General features: G+C 40.9%; 1 protein-coding gene across 1 annotated transcript; it reads right to left on the bottom strand.

Moving 5' to 3' along the window:
* Nucleotides 1-465: 465 nt before the first annotated feature.
* LOC145105146 (uncharacterized) lies at nt 466-1,353 on the bottom strand. Its single transcript, XM_079042277.1, has one exon. The coding sequence runs from the start codon at nt 1,351-1,353 to the stop codon at nt 466-468; it is 888 nt and encodes a 295-aa protein (XP_078898403.1).
* Nucleotides 1,354-23,489: the final 22,136 nt, after the last annotated feature.

The raw sequence follows: 23,489 nt of genomic DNA, 5'->3' as shown, positions 1-23,489 counted from the left end.
TTGGTCATACCTAAGCACATGGCAAATGATGGTACTAAACATGCAAGGATATATTTAATCCAGAGTTCCATAAATAACTAGGAGTTGTATAATAGATAGAATTGGTAATCTTTATCTACCAATCAAACTTATTGCTGTAAGTATAATCAACAAAGCATGGAAAATAGACCTTGGCGTGGATCTTAACTTTTATATAATTAAGTTTTTTCAAAATGAAAGGGTGATTAATTTATAAAAGTTTGAATATCGAAAATACTAAAATTGAACTTTTCTAAATATTTTGTGGAGATCCATAACATCCGTAAATAGCCTATCATTCAATTTTCTATCAGAGAAATACCGAATTAATAATGGAGTTCTTCATGACTGATGTACATCAGTAAAAAAAGTGATTCAATCGTAACAAAACTGTAACCATTAAAACATTATGTACATCACTAAATAATGGAGTTATCAATTTTTTTTCTAACAATTAAGGATATTTAGAATTGACACTCTTGTTTTGATCAAGTGTCTGAAAAGGCATTCTACTTGTTCACTGAGATCTAGGAGACTAAATTCCATTTCTGCTAACCCTTCTTGTATATGGTCTAAAACTAAGCTATCTGATTTTGTTTTCTTGTAGGTGATCAGGGCATGTAGCTCATGATCCACCTTCTTAACTTCAGTGTCTTCTAATGTTTGATGACAATGTGCACGGTCCCCGCCCATCATCTTTAACACCAAAGACCAGCCTTTTGGCTTTGACTGTGTGTTTGATCCATGAACGAAAGTCAACAACGACTCAAACACTTCCATTGTGTTTAGTCTCATTTCATTCAACATATTGATGTTTGATTTTGTTCTCTGGCCTTCCTTGGCCGAAGAGGACCAATGCTTCTGCAAACCTGACAATGTTTTACAAACGGCCTTCTTTACTTTTCTCCTGTGCGATAGATAGGCCTCGAATGAGGATGTCAGCCTATGATTATTTCCTTTCTTACGTCGAATCACCGACTGGAGTTCTTTGGCATAATCCAGCGATATCAACAAGGCATCCTTGGTGGTGCTACACAGATCCAAAAGCCCAATATGTTCATCTAAAAACTTGTTTAGCTGTTCTTTGTGGCACCCTTGGGCTAAAGATTGTTTGGTTGACGGCAATGAAAGGAATGGCTGGATGGATTCATACATATCATTCAGGCGATTTAGTTTATCGCCTACGAATGATGATGATGAACAAGATGAGGTAGGTTCTTGAGAAGCTTGAAATCTGTACAACTCATTGAAAACGGATTGCTGGTCTGATGTAGATGGTAAGCTGATGGACCTGACATGACTATGGGGTTTTATGTTTGAAGAAATAGAAGCCATTTGTTTCTAAGAACTAAAGCTGAGAATAAGATTTCAGTTTATTGTCTTTCCTCTGGTTACAAAGATGGTATAAATAGTTGGAGTTTTGTGGTCAATATTAATGTGATCATGAATTACGTTTGATTACGTGGCCACGTATTCATTGTCTCCCTCCTTCCATAATTACAGCTCACTTTTCATTATTCTATTCCCTATACTCCAGCCTTCTCATGCCTTAATTAATATTACAATTTACAACACGAATGAAATTAAATTGTTTCTTTCATTACATGATCTGAGTTTTGATTTGCTGAATTAATTTGAATATAATACTCACAAGTCACAAGTGGCATTGTTTAAATATTTATATATACCCAATGCACGAGTGATAAGATGAATAAATAACCTTTGGTGGATGGTAGAGTTGGGAGACATTAACTTGAGGACACTCTGTATATATAGATTCTTTGAAAGAGAATCTAGATCTTTGCGATTATTATTTTATGCTGAAACCTAACTTAAGGTGTTGCATCATTTTCAACGAAAAAAATAGCATAAACTTGTTTGATGGTCGAAGAAAAAGTGTTGGAGTAATGGAAGGGTAGATTCATGTGCCATATCCACAGTTCATTTCTCGTTACTCTTTGTCCTACTACAGTTTTTTTATCTACATTTCTTAATAGGAGATATGAACTTCTTTCGTTGAATGTATGATTAGGTTTCAATTACTTTGTTGAATTATAAAATAAAATCACTACAAGAATCCACCCCTATGCTACAACATTTAATCCCTTATGCTGACGACATGTCGTCTGGAGAGCCTATGCTATACTGAAGACAAATCGTGAGCCTATACTATACTGAAGACAAGTCGTCTGCAAAGGGTCGTCGGTACAGGCTGGTTGGTAGAAGTGGAAAAAGACATCGGTATAGTGCCCCTATACTGATGGACGAGTTGTTTGCAAAGGGTTGTCGAAATTTATTTTCGAGAGAAAAAAGTTTCATTATTTACCTTTACAGATGACTTATAGTCGAGAAAGATGCACTCTATACTGATGATATGTCGTCGAGACACATTGACCATTGCGACGACATGTCGTCGGGAAAAGTGGGTAACGACTTTTTCCATTTGAGATATAGCATAGATTTGTCATCAGTATAGGCTATTTTATCTAATATTTTTCATAGATTCAGTTGTATATACCAAACCTATTTTTTAAATGATCGTTGGTTCCTGGTTTCCTTCCAACTTCGTGAATATGTCCGCATCTCTCACCGAGGGAACGAGTGAGAACATAAGACTCATGTACATGCGCGCCCTCCCCGACCTCTTCTTGCATCTTCCTATACTCCGTTTGAATCTTTTCCTAAAATAAAGAAAAATACATATACATTAATTAAAATAAATAACTAAATTTAAACAATAAAATAATAATAATATACCCTAAAAAAACTATAATAATAATAATAATAATAATAATAATAATAATAATAATAATACGAACAACAACAATAACATATTTAACAACGTATTAGCTTCGTTTACTACTTACCCAATCTTGTTCCATTTGCGGTATACACCAACCCCAACCTTCCTTGAAGCGCATCTGTCTCCAACCCTAAATATGTTGCGGGCTTAGTCATTGTTCAACCTATAATAAGCAAAAACAATTACTATATTTATATAAGTGTTAATAATTTTTTTTATATAATACAAATAAATTTTATTACTTCTGTATGGCGTCTCTCAGCATATGACTTACTACCATGAGCACTTGTATGTGGAAGTTTGGCCCTACATTCTTTACCTTTTTCCAACTAATTCATAAAATCCTAGTTCAAAAAAAGCTTATCAATCAATTCATTCCAAGGTTCTTCGTCGACATCTTCTGATGGATTATTTATTGTTGTTTCCACATCCTTATATCCGCCAACTTCGAGAAAATGAAGTTTTGCAACATGTTTGTGTTCCTTATATGCTCTTTAGTCGTCGACATTTACAACCGACCAAACGCCTTCCCACAAAGGTTTACCCCGATAGTTATTAAGATCAAAATATATTTGCAATAAAAAAGCAAATTTAATTAGTAAAATATATATTTAAAAATTATAAAAATTATAAAAATTATAAAATATATAAAAAGTAAAATATATATTTAAAAATTATAAAAAGTATTGTCTACTCACTTCCATCACAGGATATATAGCTTTATTGTATTCAACAGGAACACACTGTTAAGACCTCTAATGTATTGGTACATTTGATTCCACCAAATTTTGAGATGAACATCGTTAACATATTTCCATTTTTCCCTATGAACCAATAGGTCATCCCATCACTATCAATTCACATGGGTAAAGGATTCACACCATTGTATACATTTTTCACGTACTTTCTTCGGGTTTGCTACATTGACACATAGAATTGGAAATTTAGAAATTTGGAACTTCAAAATATGGCAAATAATTAATAATTTCATGTAAATTAGAAGATTCACAATCTGTTGGTATTGTGTGTGTGCCCCCGTGTGGAACTCTTTTGTCACATACATAAAATATGGTCCCAAAAATTTCGTTTTTATATTATTAAATAAACAACATTTGTCAAAACAACCAATCATGATTATAAAACAAAGTATCCATATCAATAACATCAGAGTAACATCCCAGGTAAAACATCATCATGGTGTGTGCAATGCAGTCATCCCGAGCTCTTCCCCTTGCTACCGGAAGTACCTGAAACCAAAACTGAAAATCGTAAGCACGAAGCTTAGTGAATTTCCCCAAACTACCACATACCATACACATAATCACATATAGTGAGCCCCGCCCTGTCATCGGGCCCCGCCCGGCATCAGACTATATCCGGCATCGGATCCCACTCGGCATCGGGCCCCGCCCGACATCGGACATTGTCCGGCATCGGGCCCCACCCGGCATGCATATAACACATATCAAATATATATAGATACAACAATCACATAGATACAATCATACAAATAATCATCGGGCACCCCCCGACATCGGACCTTAGTCCGGAAGCATACAAGTACAGAAACATGCAAAAGTCACGAAGACACAAAGCATACAACTATTCCTCGGGCCCTGCCCGGCATCGGACCGTAATCCGGAACATACAATCATCGGTCACCACCCGGCATCGGACCCTAGTCCGGAACATACAATCATAAACACGGGACGGCTTTGGTGCCTTCGACCCACTCAATCCAGGAGGAAACTCACCTCAAGTTTCGGCTGATAGTTGAGAACGCCTCTGCTCCGGAATCAACTCTACTCAACCCCTAAACAGAACAACCTCTTAGATACCATTTCATACTCATATCCCCTTAAGGGTTAATTTGGTCAAAGTGAAAGTCAACATCCATGTCAAGTCAACGCTCCGAGTTGACCCGACTCGTCGAGTTACCCTTTAACTCGTCGAGTTTCCATCAATCACAGAATCGTGATATTTCAATCCAACTCGTCGAGTTTTCCTCAAGTCGTTGAGTTCCCCTTTTTCAACAGAATCAGGATAATCCCAAACCTACTCGTCGAGTTACCCTATGAACTCGTCGAGTTCATTAGTCTGCCAACCCACTTAATGCATTTAGCAACTAATCTTCAAACCGAAGCCCTATCTTCCAGAACTAGGCTGAAAATACGTCTAGAAGGGTAAATTTTCTAGCTTTACCCATTAAGAACCACCCCAAAGGCATTAAGCTCAAACCCTAATCCAAAAAGGCTTATGTCTTAAACCAAAAATCATCATGTCATCAAGATAATGCTCATGAACATAGATCTGGACCTTAAAAGCTAAAAGGTCATGTAAAGTCTTCAACTTTACTCCCATGCAATGCCATTTGAAGCTTAATAAGCCAAAACAAGGGCTTAGAAGGTGCATGGAACTCTTACGGCCATAAATTTGGCACCTTTATGCCATGAAATCTCCTTAAGACCCTAGATCTGAAAGGGTTTGTCCATATGGGACGTACAACTCCCCATGAGCACTTTATTTCGACAAAAACAAGCAAAAGAACACTAAGATGAAGATCTAAGTAACCACAAAGCAAGGTTGAGACTTTTTACCAGAAAGATGTCGGAAATGAACCAAGGATTCTGGATCTAGTAGCTCCTTCATGTATCTCCCAAGCTTCCCTTTCTTCTAATAGTTCAAACACACACAACACACTCAAAAATGGCTCACAAACTCTCAAAAGTGCTTTAGGGTTTCGAGGTTAGGGTTTAGGGAAGTGGAGGCTGAAGATTAGGCCAACCTATAAGGCTTAAGTTGTTTAAATATGGTGTAAAACCCCGAAATTAGGGTTTCATTTCTTTCAGCCAACTCGTCGAGTTGAGACCCCCTAACTCGTCGAGTTGGTCACTTAAAACATGTGGTCCATAACATTTCAACACGACGAGTTGGGGCTACCAACTCGTCGAGTTGCTCTACAAAATTGAATGAGTTAGAAGTTAAAATACATACCGGAAACCAGGTGTTACAATTCTACCCCACTTGTCTCAGACTTCATCCTCAAAGTCCACTGCCCCAAATAATCTCGGATAAATCTCCCCCATCTCTTCTTCCGGCTCCCATGTCCACTCCGACCCTTTGCGGTGCAGCCACTGCACCTTCACTAACTGAACAACCTTGTTCCTCAAGGTTTTCGTCTTTTAATCTAGAATCGCCACTGGTCTTTCAATGTAGTTCAGGCGGTCGTCTACCTGAATATCCTCCAAAGGCACAACTGCATAATCATCTACTAAACACTTCTGCAGTTGCGACACATGAAAGGTGTTGTGGATCTGACTAAGCTCAGCTGGCAGATCCAGTCGATACGCAACCCGGCCCACCCAAGCCAAAACACTTAATGGACCGATGTACCTGGGGCCAGCTTGCCCCGCTTCCTTAACCAGCTGACACCTTCAGGAGAACCATTTCTCCCACCTGAAACTCTAAGTCCGATAGGCGCTTGTCGGCATAGCTCTTCTGCCGCCTCTGTGTTGTCTGGAGCCTGCTCCGGACCTACTGGATCAACTCTCAGTAGTCTTGAATACCACTTCGGAACTCCCCATGACTCGCTGACCGACCTCACCCCAACAAATCGGGGTCCTACATTTCCTCCCGTAGAGCATCTCGAAGGGAAGTCGATCTATGCTAGCGTGATAACTGTTGTTATATGATAATTCCGCTAACGAAAGATTCGTATCCCAACTCCCACCAAAATCCAATACACATACGCGTAGCATATCCTCTAGAGTCTGGATCGTCCGCTCACACTTTCCATCAGTCTGAGGGTGAAAAGCTATACTGAAAAGAAGATGAGTGCCCATCTCGTCGTGAAATGACTTCCAAAATTTGGAAGTGAAGAGAACACCTCGGTCTGACACAACCAAAACCGGCACCCCATGATATGCTTCGTGGACGTAAATCTCGGCTAGCTTCTCAGCTGATATACTCTCCTGAATCGGGATGAGATTCGCACTCTTGGTCAACCGATCCACGATGACCCAAATAGAATCTACTCTACGTGCGGTCCTGGGAAGCTTTGTAATGAAATCCATAGTGATGTCTTCCCATTTCCACACGAGAATTTTCAACGGTTGCATTTTTCCATAAGGTCGCTGATGCTCGGCCTTGACTTTCCTGCAATTCAAGCACCGATCCACAAACCAGGCCACATCCCCCTTCATGTAAGGCCACCAGAAATCAGGACGAAGATCCCTATACATCTTCGTCGCTTCGGGATGGATGGAGAACTTAGACTTGTGGGCCTCCTCCATCGGAACCTGACGTACACCACCCAGATATGGCACCCAGACCCTCTGATGCAGGGTCAATAATCCTTGGCTATCATAATCGAAGGAAGCCACCTGACCCACAATGCGCTTGCTCTTCCGGTGCTCTTCCTTCATGGCATCTACATGTGCCTCACGGATCTGCTCCAACAATGGGGTAATCACTGTCATCCTCAAACATACGTCCCTAATCGGAGCCGCGACACCTTGCGGCTGAGAGCATCGACCATCACATTGGCCTTCCCCGGGTGATAAAGAATCTCACAGTCATAATCCTTCACCACATCCAACCAACGACGTTGTCTCATGTTCAGATTCGCCTGGTCCATCAAATACCTTAGGCTCTTGTGGTCCGTCTAATTGGTACAACGAACCCCATAGAGGTAGTGCGGCCAAATCTTGAGGGCGAACACAATGGACCCTAACTCCAAATCGTGCGTCGGGTAGTTCACCTCATGAGGCTTCAGCTGCCTTGTAGCATACGCGATCACACAACCCCTCTGCATCAGTACTGCACCCATACCCGTGATTGAAGTGTCACAGTAAACCAAGAAATCGTCGACACCCTCCGACAAGGTCAGAATCGGTGCCTTGCACAACCGTTGTCTGAGAGTCTCGAAAGCTTCTTGCTGCTCAGGACCCCAGGGAAATGTCACCGACTTCTTGGTCAGTCGGGTCAATGGAACAACAATCTTGGAGAAATCATGGATGAATCTTCGATAATAACCCGCCAAACCAAGAAAACTCCGAATCTTGGATGGATACCTCGGAACCTCCCACTACATCACGACCTCTATCTTGGCCGGATCGACCAGAATACCCTCCTGGTTGACAAGGTGCCCCAGAAACTGCACCTCGCGCAACCAGAACTCACACTTGGAGAACTTTGCAAAACGTCTCTCCCTCCTCAATGTCTCCAGCACCTCCCTCAGGTGCTCCTCGTGCTGCTCCTGAGTCTTGGAATAAACCAAGATATCATCGATAAAGACTATCACAGACCGGTCCAACATCGGTCTGCACACGCGGTTCATAAGATCCATGAACGTGACATGAGCATTGGTGAGCCCAAATGGCATCACCACAAACTCGTAATGTCCATAGTGAGTTTGAAAGGTTGTCTTCTGCATATCGTCGTCTCTGACTCGCATCTGGTGATAACCCGATCACAGATCAATCTTGGAGAACCAAGATGCACCCTGAAGTTGGTCAAACAGATCATCAATCCTCGGAAGGGGATAATGGTTCTTCACCGTTACCTTATTCAACTCCCGGTAATCTATACACATCCGATGACATACATCCTTCTTCTTCACAAACAGAATTGGGGCTCCCCATGGCGAACTGCTCGACCTGATAAATTCCTTGTCTAACAGCTCCTGCAGCTGTGTAGACAACTCCTGCATCTCGGGAGGAGCCAACCGATATAGTGACATGGCTATCGGAGCCGCACCCGGAACTAGGTCAATCCTGGACTCCACCTGCCTCTCCAGAGGTATCCCAGGAAAATCCTCCGGGAACACGTCCGGATACTCCCATACGATCGACACATCATCCACGGTTGTTGTACCCTTATCCCGGGTATCCATAAGATAAGCGACAAAACCCATGCAACCCTGCTGCAGGTAGCGCCTAGCCCTCGCTGCTGAACACAAAGTCAGCCCACACTGTGGTCTCTCACCCTAAATTACCAACCCTCCCCCACTTGGGGTCCGAACCCGAACTAGCTGTTGTTCGCAATCAATCACTGCCCCATTGGGGCTCAACCAGTCCATGCACACGATAACCTTATTCCCTCGCAGGGGAATAGGGATGAAATCCACGGAATAACGCTCATCGAACAGCTGAAGAGTAAACCCCCGATGAACCCTCGCAACCTGAACGGTCCTATCATCCGTAATCTCCACATCAAGAGGACAGTCCAGTTCCTCGGAGCTCCAACAAATCGCTTGCTAAGGGCGTGCGATACAAAGGATCGAGTAGCCCCCGAATCAAACAGTACCAGAGCGGATATACCGTTCACATGGAACGATCCTATAATGAAACACATAAACATAATCAAAACAGTCAATATAAATAAAGGTATAAGGAGAGCATACATATCGGTCACAACATCGGGAGTTGCACGTGCCTCCTCCATAGTCAACTGGAAAGCCCAGCTCCTCTCCGTAGGCGCCTCTGCCCGGACCTGACGATCGTCGGTAATCCTCAATGTAGCAGTAGCGGCTGCTGACACTGCTCCCGATGTTGCTGCTGCTAAACTCGGACACTGGGCCCTCTTGTAGCCCCCTTTTGATTGCACTGGAAGCAAATCAGATCAGATACTATAGTGGGGGTGGTGGTAGCAGTAGAATCCTTGCTAACGTGACCAGTTCGGCCACACTTAAAGCAGCCTGAACCACCCACCCTGCACATCCCCTCGTTCATCTTGCCGCACTTGCCACAGTGGCTACGGCCCTACTGGCTCCTCGATCTGGGATCCGATACCTTTGCCTCTTTCCCGAACTCCCTGTTTGAACCCCATCTGGCTTCCTCTTCCTCTCCATCTCCAAGTCAAGCTCCCTTTCCATATCCCCCATCATTTTGCAGCTGGATCGGCTAACAAACTGTCGGATATCGCTCCTCAACATCTCATGGTACCGGGCCTTTTTAATCTCCTCGTCCGCCACATACTGCGGAATGAGAAGGGCCCTCTCCCTAAACATGGAGGTGATCTCAGCCACCGTCTCAATAGTCTGCTGGAGATCCTGGAACTCCCTTTCCAGCTGCTGCAACTCAATCACTGGTGCAAACTCGGCCCGGAACCTGGTCGATAAATCACTCCAGGTCATCGCATCAATATCGGCATAATCTCCAATAGCACGGCCAACCTGCTCCCACCAATCACATGCCTAGTCCTTCAGGAGGAAGGAAGCAAGTCAACCCTTTTCCCACTCGGAACAACGGCTGGTACGGAAGGCGTTGGCAACATCTGCCAACCACCTGCTACTAGCAATAGGGTCCCTAGACCCATGAGAGTCTCGAGCTCCACAAGCTCGGAACTCCCAGAAGGTCAACGTACGCGTCCCCATCATGGCCACGATCTCAGTGTGGAATGCGCTCAGCCTCTCATCAAGAATCTCCAAAATTCCCTCCTTGACCATACCGAAGATCACATGAGTCTGGTCAATGATACTGCGCGTAATCTCAGATGAAATGAACTCCCTCATCTGATCGTCAAGCTGCCCGGCTCCAGAGCCCGAGCCAGATCCCTCGCCGGCACCAGAACTGCCCACTGGTCTACCACGTAGCGTCACCATACTGAAAATATACCATAATAATCATCATAATACTCATCAAATATTGAGGAATCAAACATATACTACAAGTTTCCTGGTCTTATCGCATCCCTCCTTGACTCAAGTACGGATCCTCTACTTTCAGTAGTACGGGCTCATACAACCTTCCACATCTATCCGTACTTTCATCAAGGATTGCCTTGACTCCACCAAGTCCCTTTCACTACTACTGCTCTCCGCACTACTATCATCCTAGGCTTTCCCTAGGGTAACCTTCATCCCACTCTCCGCCATCAGCTGCATAAGAGACCCCTGCTACCTTCCCCTAACTAGCTCGCGAATACCATTACATATTACTAAGACCAGATAATTCTTCGAATAAGAGGTCTCACACTACAACGGTTAGGACTCAAACAAGAGTTGCGCAATAGCGTTAAAACCTAACCTTCTAAAATTATTTATTCCTCATAATATGTAACTTGGCATATTCGTTTACTAGTAAGTTAAAGATAAATAGAACCCCTAAAAGCACAAAGCAAGCAGCATTCGTGCATTGAGTAACCAGAACCATACATATCCTAATCAGTCCATCATATTACTGACTAATCAGTACTAGCATACAATTCAACAAGGTCATACAGTAGGCATACAACGCATCCTTCCTAGATCCTTAGCCCTAATCTAGCATGCGGTTCACATATTCACAATTCATATCATAGCATAATCATGTATGGGCAATTTGGGAGAACTTACTTGAGCTCGGCTGATTGCATTCACCATAACCCTTTTCTCTTTTTAAGATACTTTTTTATAAAATTGGTTTTCTTTTGAAAATTTTCATACCAAGTCCTTAGTTTGAGTTCAGACACACCCGAGAGTGTACCCGAATCCCTCAAACCAAGGCTCTGATACCAACTTGTAACATACATAAACCATGGTCCCAAAAATTTCATTTTTTAATTATTAAATAAACAACATTTGTCAAAACAACCAATCATGATTATAAAACAAAGTATCCATATCAATAACATCAGAGTAACATCCCAGGTAAAACATCATCATGGTTTGTGCAATGCAGTCATCCCGAGCTCTTCCCCTTGCTACCGGAACTACCTGAAACAAAAACTAAAAATCGTAAGCGTGAAGCTTAGCGACTTTGCCCAAACTACCACATACCATACACATAATCACATATAGTGGGCCCCGCCCTGTCATCGGACCCCGCCCGACATCGGACTATATCCGGCATCGGGTCCCACTCGGCATCGGGCCTCGCCCGGCATCAGACATTGTCCGGCATCGGGCCCCGTACGGCATCGAGCTGAACACGACACGCATATAACACATATCAAATATACACATACAACAATCACATAGATACAATCATACAAATAATCATCGGGCATCGCCCGACATCTGACCTTAGTCTGGAAGCATACAAGTACATGCACATGCAGGAGTCACAAAGACACAAATCATACAACTATTCCTCGGGCCCTGCCCGGCATCGGACCGTAATCCAGAAGGCATATAAATAACCATCGGGCACCACCCAGCATCGGACCCTAGTACGGAGCATACAATCATAAACACAGTCCGGCATTGGTGCCTTCAACACTTTCAATCCAGGAGGAAACTCACCTCAAGTGCCGGCTGATAGCTGAAAAAGCCTTTGCTCTAGAATCAGCTCTACTCAACCCCTAAATAGAACAACCCCATAGAGACCATTTCATACTCATAACCCTTAAAGGGTCAATTTGGTCAAAGTCAAAGTCAAAGTCAACATCCATGTCAAGTCAACGCTCCGAGTTGACCCGACTCGTCAAGTTACCCTTTAACTCGCCAAGTTTCCATCAATCACACAATCGTGATATTTCGATCCAACTCGCCGAGTTTCCCTCAACTCGTCGAGTTCCTCCTTTTTCAACAGAATCGGGATAATCCCAAACCAACTCGCCGAGTTCCCCTATGAACTCGTCGAGTTCATCAGTCTGCCAACCCACTTAATGCATTTACCCACTAATCTTCAAACCAAAGCCTTATCTTCCAGAACTAGGCTGAAAATACGTCTAGAAGGGTAAAGTTTCCAACTTTACCCATTAGGAACCACCCCAAAGGCATTAAGCTTAAACCCTAATCCAAAAAGGCTTATGTCTTAAACCAAAAATCATCATGTCATCAAGATAATGCTCATGCACATAGATCTGGACCTTAAATGCTAAAAGGTCACGTAAAGTCTTTAACTTTACTCCCATGAAAGGCCATTTGAAGCTTAATAAGCCATGACAAGGGCTTAGAAGGTGCATGGAGCTCTTAGGGCCATAAATGTGGCACCTTTATGCCATGAAAGCTCCTTAAGACCCTAGATCTGAAAGGGTTTGTCCATATGGGACGTCCAACTCCCAATGAGCACTTCATTTGGACAAAAACAAGCAAAAGAAGACTCAGATGAAGATCTAAGTAATCATAAAGCAAGGTTGAGACTTTTTACCAGAAAGATTTCGAAAATGAAGCAAGGATTGTGGATCTAGTAGCTCCTTCTTGTATCTCCCAAGCTTCCCTTTCTTCCAATGGCTTCAAACACACATAACACACTCAAAAATGGCTCACAAACTCTCAAAAGTGCCTTAGGGTTTCGAGGTTAGGGTTTAGGGCAGTGGAGGCTGGAAATGAGGCCAACCTATGAGGCTTAAGTTGTTTAAATAGGGTACAAAACCCCGAAATTAGGGTTTCATTTCTTTCAGCCAACTCGTGAAGTTGAGACCTCCCAACTCGTCGAGTTGGTCACTTAAAAACACACGGTTCATAACATTTCAACACGACGAGTTAGGGCTACAAACTCGTCGAGTTGCTCTACAAAATTGAATGACTTAGAAGTTAAAATACATACCGGAAACCAGGCGTTACATCTTTTCCCGCCATCTCCTCCATGTCCCCTCGCGACATGTGTTGCCATCTGTTTAAAAAATATCATACACATTCAAAAGGAATATAAATAAATATATACTCGAGAAGCAAGGAGAAAAGAACAACCAAATTTTTCTTAAGCAAACAATCATGCAATACACATTCACATCCTAAATGAGATAAATTATTCAAAAAGCAGTCCCAAAAAAGGGACAACCAAAAATTAATTTCTATATTAATTATGGTCGGGTATTTTTTTGGCTCTTGATGATTATCAAGAAGAGACTTAAACTAAAAAACAATGATTCAACATGTTTTAATACATTTGTTAGTTATAGCATCATACTTTTGTTTGTTTTCTATTATTGCATCATACTTCTAATAGCAACTTACTTTTATTAATGTGTTTATTAAAGCATTCTATTTTCACTTCCTTTTTGTTATTGGTTTTTTAATAATAACAATGTACTTTAAACAATTAAGTTATTAGATTATACATAATAACATTAAACTTTATATATTTTTTTGTTTTTTATTATAAATATAAAAATGATATGAAAATAGAATGCTTAATAAACAAACTAATAAAAGTAGGTTGCTATTAATAACCTTTGTAGTTAGGTTTTATTTAATAGCAGCATAATTTTATTAGTTTATGTATTAAAGCATTCTATTTTCACATCTTTTTCATATTTATAATATTTATAGCATCTTATATTTGTTTTTTAATTATAGCATTGTACTATATATATGATTTTGTTTTTTATGTTACAACAATTTACTTTTGTTTTTTTCAATTATATCATTCTACTTTAAACAATCATATTACCTAATTAAGCCAAAGTCATAATGATTACAATTAAGTCATTAACAATATTAAGCAAATTAAGCACTTACCTATTAAGCACTTTACAATACAAACCATTAGCAATTATTCATTAGGCAAATCACTTGCAAAACAAATTAAGCACTTATCATGAATATAGAAACACATTAAACACTTATCAATTAAGCATTTTTATAAATTTAACACTTTTTTATTTAATAACCAAGCACTTATCATGAAATTAAACACAAACACTTTGAACACTTACCAATTAAGCACTTTATTACTTCATCTTATATGTACTCAACTAGTAAACCTACAGCTAACACAATCATATAACAAATTATACATTTTATACATCCAAAATAACCATTCATCATCAACAATTACCTAATCAAAGATTCTAAATACATACAAACATCAACAACAGCAATTACCTAAGTAAAGATTCTAACTATGTAACACTTAGAATTCAGGTATTCATTTTAACCCTTGAGTTATGTTAAATTTGGAACTTTAGTCCTTGATGGAAAATTGATAAATCCGAAGTCCTCTGGAGTACGTGGGGCGTACACCCTCGTACGCAGGGCGTACTTCAAAGAGCCTTAGAACATTACGCATACGCAGGTACAGAGGGCGTATGCAGCCAGGGTGCAAACCCTAAATTTTAGGGTTTGGACCCTATTTAAACATATTTATGGCCTCATGCACCTTCTTACCTTTAGCCTCCCTCCTCATTTCGAAACCCAAAGAGTGTTTGTGCATTGTGAAGCTTGTTGAGCCATTTTTGGTGCCCTTTGGAGCTTTTGGAGTAGAAGGAAGAGCATTGAAGTGATGGTGTTTCACTCAAGGCTTTGAATACAACATTTTGTCCCCTTGTGCACCTTGTGGAGGTAAAAAGTTTCAAACTTGATGTAGAAATCTCATGGATCTAGTTTGTGCTCAAGTTGTTTCCTTTTTGGTCCCAAACTTAGTATTTGTTAGAAGAAGGTACTCCAAGGCATTTGAGTTGTCCTTTCAGAGGTTTGAAGGGGTGTTAAGTCATGAAGTTGGGTTCTTCGTCAGTAGTTTCCCTCCATGCAAGTGCTCGATGGTCTTAATGGGTTAAGAGACTAGGGTTTTAGTGTTAAGGAGTTAATAGCCATGCTAGACCAAAAAGTTGGAAACTTTATGGTTTAGAGCATCTTTTTTGAACTAGATCTGATATTTGGACGTAGGTGCCTAAGGGAATAAGCACTTATTTAGGAGGTTGGAAAGCAGCCTCGTACGCAGGGAATATCAAAGGGTATGCTAAGCGTAAGAGGTCAGTGTCCCGATCTAAGGTTAACTGCGAGGTACGCCCCATGTACACGAGAAGTACGCCCCGCGTACTGATTGAGTCAACCCGGTGACTCGGTCGCTTTGACCTAGATTTTGACTAGGGTTTGACCTAGGGGTATTTTAGGTATTGGAATGGTAGTGTGAGTTTTGGTTACTGTTGCTCGTAAAGGTGGCCGATAGTGAGGATTTCGGAGCAGCGTGTGAGTTCAGCTTTCCATCTGTCTGTAAGATGAGTCTTCTTATCACCTTAAGTGGGATGAAGGCACCAAGGCCGACCCACTGTATTGTATGAATAGAATTGTATGTTATCTTATGATTCTGTTTGTGTGCTTGCATGATTTATGTATTAAGCTATATGGGCTCGGAGTCATTACGGACTCGAGGTTGATACGGACCCAGGGGCTGATTTGGACCCAACACAGCTATATGATGTTATTTTGGGTTGATACGGACCCGGGGGTTGATACGGACCTGACACGGCTACGTGCTGTTATATGATATGTATGTTGTTTGTGATAAATTGGGAAGCTCACTAAGATTTATGATTACAGTTATGTTGATGGTTTCAGGTACTTCCAGCTCAAAATGGAAGAGCCCGACTTGATGGCACAACATCCTCCTCACATGATTTCCGCACTTGATGTATCTGTACTCCGATGGTTTGGAATATTGTAATGGATAATAGCTTTTGATACAATCAATGAATGAAAAGTAATGGTTTTAAATGAAAAATTTTAGTACTGTTTTTGGGTCGTTACAAGTTGGTATCAGAGCCTTGGTTTGAGGGATTCGGGCATACTCTCGGGTGTGTCAGAGCTCAAACTGAGGAAATGATAGTTTTCTTAAACAACGATGAATTTAATTTTTTTTAAGAAAGGGGTTTTATTTAAGAAAAACGGGGTGTGATGCGTGCGATCGGCCGAGCTCAAGTAAGTGGTTCCCAAATTACCCAACCTATGTTTTATGAGTAGTATGCTTGATATGAGAACTGTATGCTAGAGTTGGGCTAAGGATACCTTCAGGAATCATATGATAGAATTGTCTGGTTTGCGTGATGCCTTATAGCCTAGTGGAACTTGATGTTATGTATTATTTGGAAGTGATATTGGCTCAGTTATTTGCTAAGTGTATGCTTTCAATGGTGTATACGATTACGATTGTGTAGCCCTAGAATGATCGATTTGGCCTCATTTCATGTTCCTTGTTTGGTTGTGGAATTAGGGTAGAATCATCACTTCACAGTCTTAGTGATCTTGCTTTGTGTATAACTTGCATGCATAAGGAAACCAACGGTGTTGATGATGGGTTTTTGAGCATTCTAACACTCCTATGGTGTACATGCAACCCTAGAAACCTTGGATCTATGTTTGACTATGATACATGCAAATAAATATTTTTCCAAGGTTCTTATCCTATCTAGCATGGCATGGGGAACTTGAATCAAATAAAGCTAGTAGAATTACTTACCTTGTAGTTGTAGTTGATTGCTTGGAGTTTTAGAGCCTAGCACCAATAGTGTGGATGCCTCAAATGAAAATCACAAATCACCACAAACTTGGAACTTTGAGAGAATAGTAATCACCTTCTTGACATCGGCCCTCTTACTTTACTCACCACAACTCGTGTGATTTCAAGAACCAAAGCCTCCTTTATATAGTGTGGTGGATTAGGGTTACATTCATGTAAACCCTAATACCCATGTCTTTTCATTTCCATGAGATCCATGGGTTAAAGCTCCATGGAGTATCCATGGACTTTCCATGCAAGCCTAGCCCATTCCAAATAAGCATTAGCCCACACTATATAAATACAAGAGCCCATATTTAATTAGTCATACTTTTGATCTCTAAATTAATTCTAGATTAATTATAGATCAATACTAATTAAATAATATGATTTTATATTAATATATTAGGACTTATAATATATTAATAAATCATAACTTATACTATTCTCAAACGATTATCCATAAATTGTTCGGGTGAAGTGCAACCCAAATGGACCATGCCGGGTCGGGTCAAGTACATACCAAATATAGTTATGGACTTAGACACTATATCCAACAGTCTCCCACTTGGATAAGTCTAATAACTATAGTTGCAAGTATGACTTTAGGAACCGATCAGCAATCGTAGCTCTTTAAACTCTGCTGAACTATGAAGCGCCATTTTAGATAAGTGATCATATAATCCTCTGTTCTAGATATCAGCCGGACAAATACATGGAACATGGTCTTGCTTATTGTCCAGCATTTGTTTCCCGATTTCCGATTTGTTTGACATAGAACTTAACTGAACACATCAATTTAGTTCTGACCGGGCCCGGTACATAGGTCAAAACAAAATCATCGAGGGGCCCAGATATCGCTTCTAATCCTAGAAGGAACAGATAAACTTCGACTCATATGTTTGCTCTACTACTTGTTGAATTACACACAAAAGCACGGTTTATAACATCGAGTTACCAATGCGTTTTCGTGCAATCAATGCATAACCAACTCATACGCAAAAAATCATATCTCTAGGTTTGAAGACTTATATGATATTACCGTCTCACGATCACTCGAGATAAATTCCATGAAGTGATACAAGTGAGCGTGGGTTGAATCCAATACTCAGAACTTATGAGCACTCATGAGTGCTGTAGCCCCGCTTTGTCTAACATCTTAGACCTCTACAAGCCAACCCATGACAGTCTTGATTCATATCTACTTCCAACATATGACCGACTGTGGAGAGTTTGAATCATATGATATAAACCATAACATAATTATTCTGGAAGTCAAAACATGCAAAAAAGAAATAATAGTAAACGATTGACAAGAGATAGCAACACTTTACTCATAAATAACAGCTTTTATTTATCATCAAATGTCAATTACATTTTACAAATTTTAAGATTATCTAACTACTAAAACTAATATCATCCTTCAGACCTATGCTCCGAGCATGCTGGAGATGCTTAGCCCGAGTCAGTCCCTTCGTGAGGGGATCTGCTGGGTTCTCATCCGATGATACCCTCTTTGCCACGAGGATTCCTTCTTCTATTCGATGTCTAATGAAGTGATATTTTCTGTCAATGTGTCTGGATCTCCCATGATCTCTTGGTTCCTTGGCTAAGGCAACCGCACTATTGCTGTCACAGAAAATCTCCATTGGCTCCTTTATAGCTGGTACAACTCCAAGGTCTTCGATGAAGTTCTTTAGCCATATAGCCTCCTTTGCTGCCTCGCTTGCTGCTATATACTCTGATTCACAAGTGGAATCAACCACTGTCTCCTGCTTGGAACTTTTCCAAGTAATTGCCCCTCCGTTTAGAGTAAAGACCCAGCCCGACTGAGAGCGGAAATTATCCCTGTCAGTCTGAAAGCTAGCATCACTGTACCCTACAACTCTCAAGTCCTCACTGCCACCGAGGGTAAGGACCCAGTCCTTAGTCCTCCGTAGGTACTTGAGGATATTCTTTACCGCAGTCCAGTGTGCCTTGCCAGGGTTCCCCTGATACCTGCTAACCATGCTCAAAGCAAAGGCTACATCAGGTCGAGTACACGTCATAGCATACATGATCGATCCTACAGCTGAAGCATAAGGTATTCGACTCATTTCTGCTATCTCAGCCTCAGTACTAGGGCTTTGTGTCTTACTCAATATGGCGTTACTCTGGATGGGTAACTCTCCTTTCTTGGAGTTATGCATGTTGAACCTTTTCAACACTTTGTCCACATAGGTGCTTTGACTAAGTCCAATTAGTCTTTTACTCCTGTTTCTCAAAATCCTTATCCCTAGGATATAGGCAGCTTCTCCAAGGTCCTTCATAGCGAAACACTTCCCAAGCCAGGACTTTACTTCCTGCAGGGTTGGGATGTCATTTCCTATGAGTAGTATGTCATCCACATACAGTACCAAAAAGCTGACTATACTCCCACTAGCCTTGATATAGACACAAGATTCATCTTCACTCCTTGAAAAGCCAAATTCTTTGATTTTCTCATCAAAGCAAAGATTCCATCTGCGAGGTGCATGTTTTAATCCATAAATGGATTTCTCGAGCTTACACACTCTACTAGGGTATTCTGTACTGACAAAACCCTCTGGCTGAACCATGTAAACATCTTCAACCAACTTTCCATTAAGGAAAGCGGTTTTGACATCCATTTGCCATATTTCATAATCATGAAATGCAGCAATGGCTAACAGAACCCTAATAGACTTAATCTTGGCCACTGGTGAAAAGGTCTCATCATAATCAACTCCCGGAGTTTGAGAATAACCCTTTGCAACCAGTCGTGCCTTATAAGTGTGTACATTACCATCCATGTCGGTCTTCTTCTTGAAGATCCATTTGCACCCAACTATCTTACGATCAGGTACATTGTCAACCAAGTTCCAAACTTGATTGTCATACATGGACTGTATCTCGCTATCCATAACCTCTTTCCATTTAGCAGCCTCAGGGCCTGCCATGGCTTCCGTGTAGCTGTTAGGCTCATCTAGATTTACCAGTGTGTTATCACTGATAAGTGTCTCACCTTCTGCAGTAATATGAAAACCATAATAATGCTCAGGTGCATTCCTAACTCTGGTGGAACGCCTCAGAGGTATAGATTCTTCAGTCGGCTCAACAGGAGTTTTCTCCTCAGGTTGAGGGCTAGGGTTTGAGGTTCCTTCACCACTTGACTCTTGAATTTCCTCAAGGTCAATTTTCCTCCCACTGTCTCCTTGGCTCATGAATTCTCTCTCGAGAGAGAATCCTCTTCTTGCTACAAAGACCACATTATCACTGGGTCTGTAGAAGATGTAACCAAAGGATTTATGTGGTTAGCCGATGAAAACACACCTTTCGCTTCGGGGTTCGAGCTTATCGTGAGTCTCGCGTCTCACGAAAGCCTCGCAACCCCAAATCTTGATGTGGTCTAGATTGGGAACTTTTCCAGTCCACACCTTGTGAGGTGTTTTGGCAACCTTCTTTGTAGGGACTAGATAAAGGATATGGGCGGCAGTCTCTAAGGCATACCCCCAAAATGAGATTGGTAGCGAAGCTCGACTCATCATGGAACGAACCATGTCCAACAAGGTCCGATTGCGCCTCTCAGCTACACCATTCAACTGTGGTGTCCTAGGAGGTGTCAATTGTGAGACAATCCCACATTCCTTAAGATAGTCAAGGAACTCAGTACTAAGATACTCACCACCACGATCGGATCGAAGCATCTTAATGTTCCTGCCCAACTGATTCTCCACTTCTTGCTTAAACTCTTTGAAGTTCTCAAAGGTTTCTGACTTATGCTTGATTAGGTAGACATATCCATATCTACTAAAATCATCAGTAAAAGTCACATAGAACCGATTAGCATCTCTTGTGGCGGTTCTGAAGGGTCCATACACATCCGTGTGTATGAGGTCCAACAAACCTTCACCCCTAGCACAAGTGCCAGTAAAAGGTGACTTTGTCATTTTACCAAGCAAACAAGATTCACAACTATCATCTGACTTTAGGTCAAATGACTCCAAGACTCCATCCTTTTGGAGTTGGCCTATGCGTTTCTTGCTTACATGTCCAAGACGACAATGCCATAAGGATTCTTTATCTAAGCTAGTGGAAGAGTTAATACACAATACACTATTTCCTAGATTATCTACAACAGATACAGTTTCATACACGCCATCACAAGGTAATGCTTTAAAATAAAGAACATTATTAAAGAAAGCATCAATACTACCATTATTATTATCAAAATAAAAGGTAAAACCTTGTTTATACAATGCATGAAAGGAAATAACATTTCTTGCCATTTCTGGCGAATAATAACATTTATTCAAATCTAATGTAAACCCACTATTTAGCACTAAGGAATAAACTCCTATCTTGGTGACAGGTGAAGCTTTCATGTATCCCATGATCAAGTTTATCTTTCCTTGCTCCACATTCTCACTTCTTCTTAGTCCCTGTAAATCACAACATATGTGAATACCACAACCTGTATCAAGGACCCAAGACTTAGAATGAGGTGAGTTATTAGACAATATAGTGTATATACCTGCATGGTTGGGTTTTACTTTCCCATCCTTCAAATCTTGCTGGTACTTTGGGCAGTTTCGCTTCCAGTGCGACTTTTCATGGCAATAGAAGCATTCAGCCTCATTAGGGTTAGCAGAAGGAGTGACAAAACCTTTCTTGGTTTTGCTTGAAGAGGATCCTTCAAGGGTCTTACCCTTGGTACCCTTAGAAGTGTTCTTTCTCTTCTTCCCTTTGCCATGCCCGATTGCCAAGACATTGGCCGCAGTTGGAGTAGGAGTAGGAGTAGTAACAACCGACTTACCCTTTAGACCACTTTCGGCGGTCTTCAAGAGTCCTTGAAGTTTGCTGAGGGTGACTTCTTCCTTGTTCATGTGATATGTCATGCGGAATTGATCATAACACGATGGCAAGGAGTGCAAAATGATGTCTATTGCTAACTCCTCAGGGAAGTTCACATTCAGCTTCAGTAAACGGTCCACATACCTTTGCATTTTCTTCATGTGGCCCGTGATGGGTTCACCATCCTTCATTCGGGTTGTTATCATGGAGGAGATTATTTCATATCGCTCTTGACGAGCACTTTGATGGTAGCGGTCCATCAAGTCCTGGTGCATCTCAAAAGGATAATAGTCCTCATAGGACTTTTGGAGCTCGGCTGTCATGGTGGCCATCATGATGCATGCCACTTTTGTAGCATCTCTTTCATGTACCTCATATTCAGCAAGCTCTTCAGGAGTAGCAGTTGGCTCGGGTACCTTCAGCTCCTTGTCGAGAACATATTCTTTGTTCTCATACCGAGTGACCATCCTGATGTTTCTGATCCAATCTGTAAAGTTGGACCCATCAAAGATGACTCTCCCACAAAGATTCATGAGAGAGAAGGAGATAGTAGGGTTTGAGCCAGAAGCATTGTTATTGGAAGACATCTGAAAAGAAGAGGGAATAGATTAGATTAGATATAGAGATAGTCCTTAACAAAACACCCAAATGTAATATTAAGGCTAGGACCCAACACAATATTTTATAACTTAGAAGAGGGATGTCGTAATCTAAGCTATAAGATATTTGAAGGTAGGTGAATGACGATTCACCAATTTCCACCATGAAAAACGAAATATTTAATTAGGTTTTAATTAGTTTAGAAACTCCTAGATTCTTTGAGATTCATTGAACTTTCTTCAATGGCATGTTTCAATATCGAGTGTGCCCTTCATGTTTTGTGACTGGGATGCCGAGGATCACAAAACAAGGTGTGAAGTAACCATGCAAATTACTTGGTACCCTTAATGTATTACCCCTCAATCGATGTGCCGGTTAACCACACACGCTCCATCGATACTATGATAAACATTAAGTCACCCTTTACCTACCTTGTTAAGTTCAAGTTAGTGTGTCGATTAACCACGCACGCTCCACTAACGACTTAAACAAAGTGTAAAGTGTAATTTCATGGATTAGCACCTTATTCACATTTTCCTAAAATAACTAAGATTGGGAATTCAATAAAGTTTAGTTACTTTAGTATTTTCATTATACTTTTAATGAGAATTTATAAGTCCTTGTCCTACCCGTTCGGCTAACGACCCTCCACCGATCAAGGAAGCGGTGGGTGAGAGTGGACACCCATTAAGTTGCCATTTTATAGGCAACAACCTTATACCCCCCTTATAGACCGGCTTCGTGAATGAGGCGTATTAGCGGTAAGACGACTTGATCTTATACATATATAAATATTATTAAACTTATAATATTATAAAGTATAAGGATTGAATTTTAACTTTTAAAATTCTAGGAGTTGGAACTAAGGTTTTTAATATGACTTTACATGTTCCAAAACTTGAGGGCAAGTTTTGTAAACTTTCAAAACTTTTCATTTCTCATAACTTATGAGTTAATGGTTATTAAAAATGAAGACTCTTCATTTTTTGTAACCTATGTGTTCTTTTAATGGTTATTTATAAATGTGACTTTTGGTTATCCATAACTTAAGAACTAGTTATGGACTCCATTAAAAC

The sequence above is a fragment of the Lactuca virosa genome, chromosome 4 (assembly GCF_052849685.1).
Source record: "Lactuca virosa cultivar CGN04683 chromosome 4, Lactuca_virosa_CGN04683_v6, whole genome shotgun sequence".
Lineage (NCBI taxonomy): Eukaryota > Viridiplantae > Streptophyta > Magnoliopsida > Asterales > Asteraceae > Lactuca > Lactuca virosa.
Note: the sequence above shows the minus strand (reverse complement) of the source record. Positions and strands in the feature narration are given on the sequence as shown.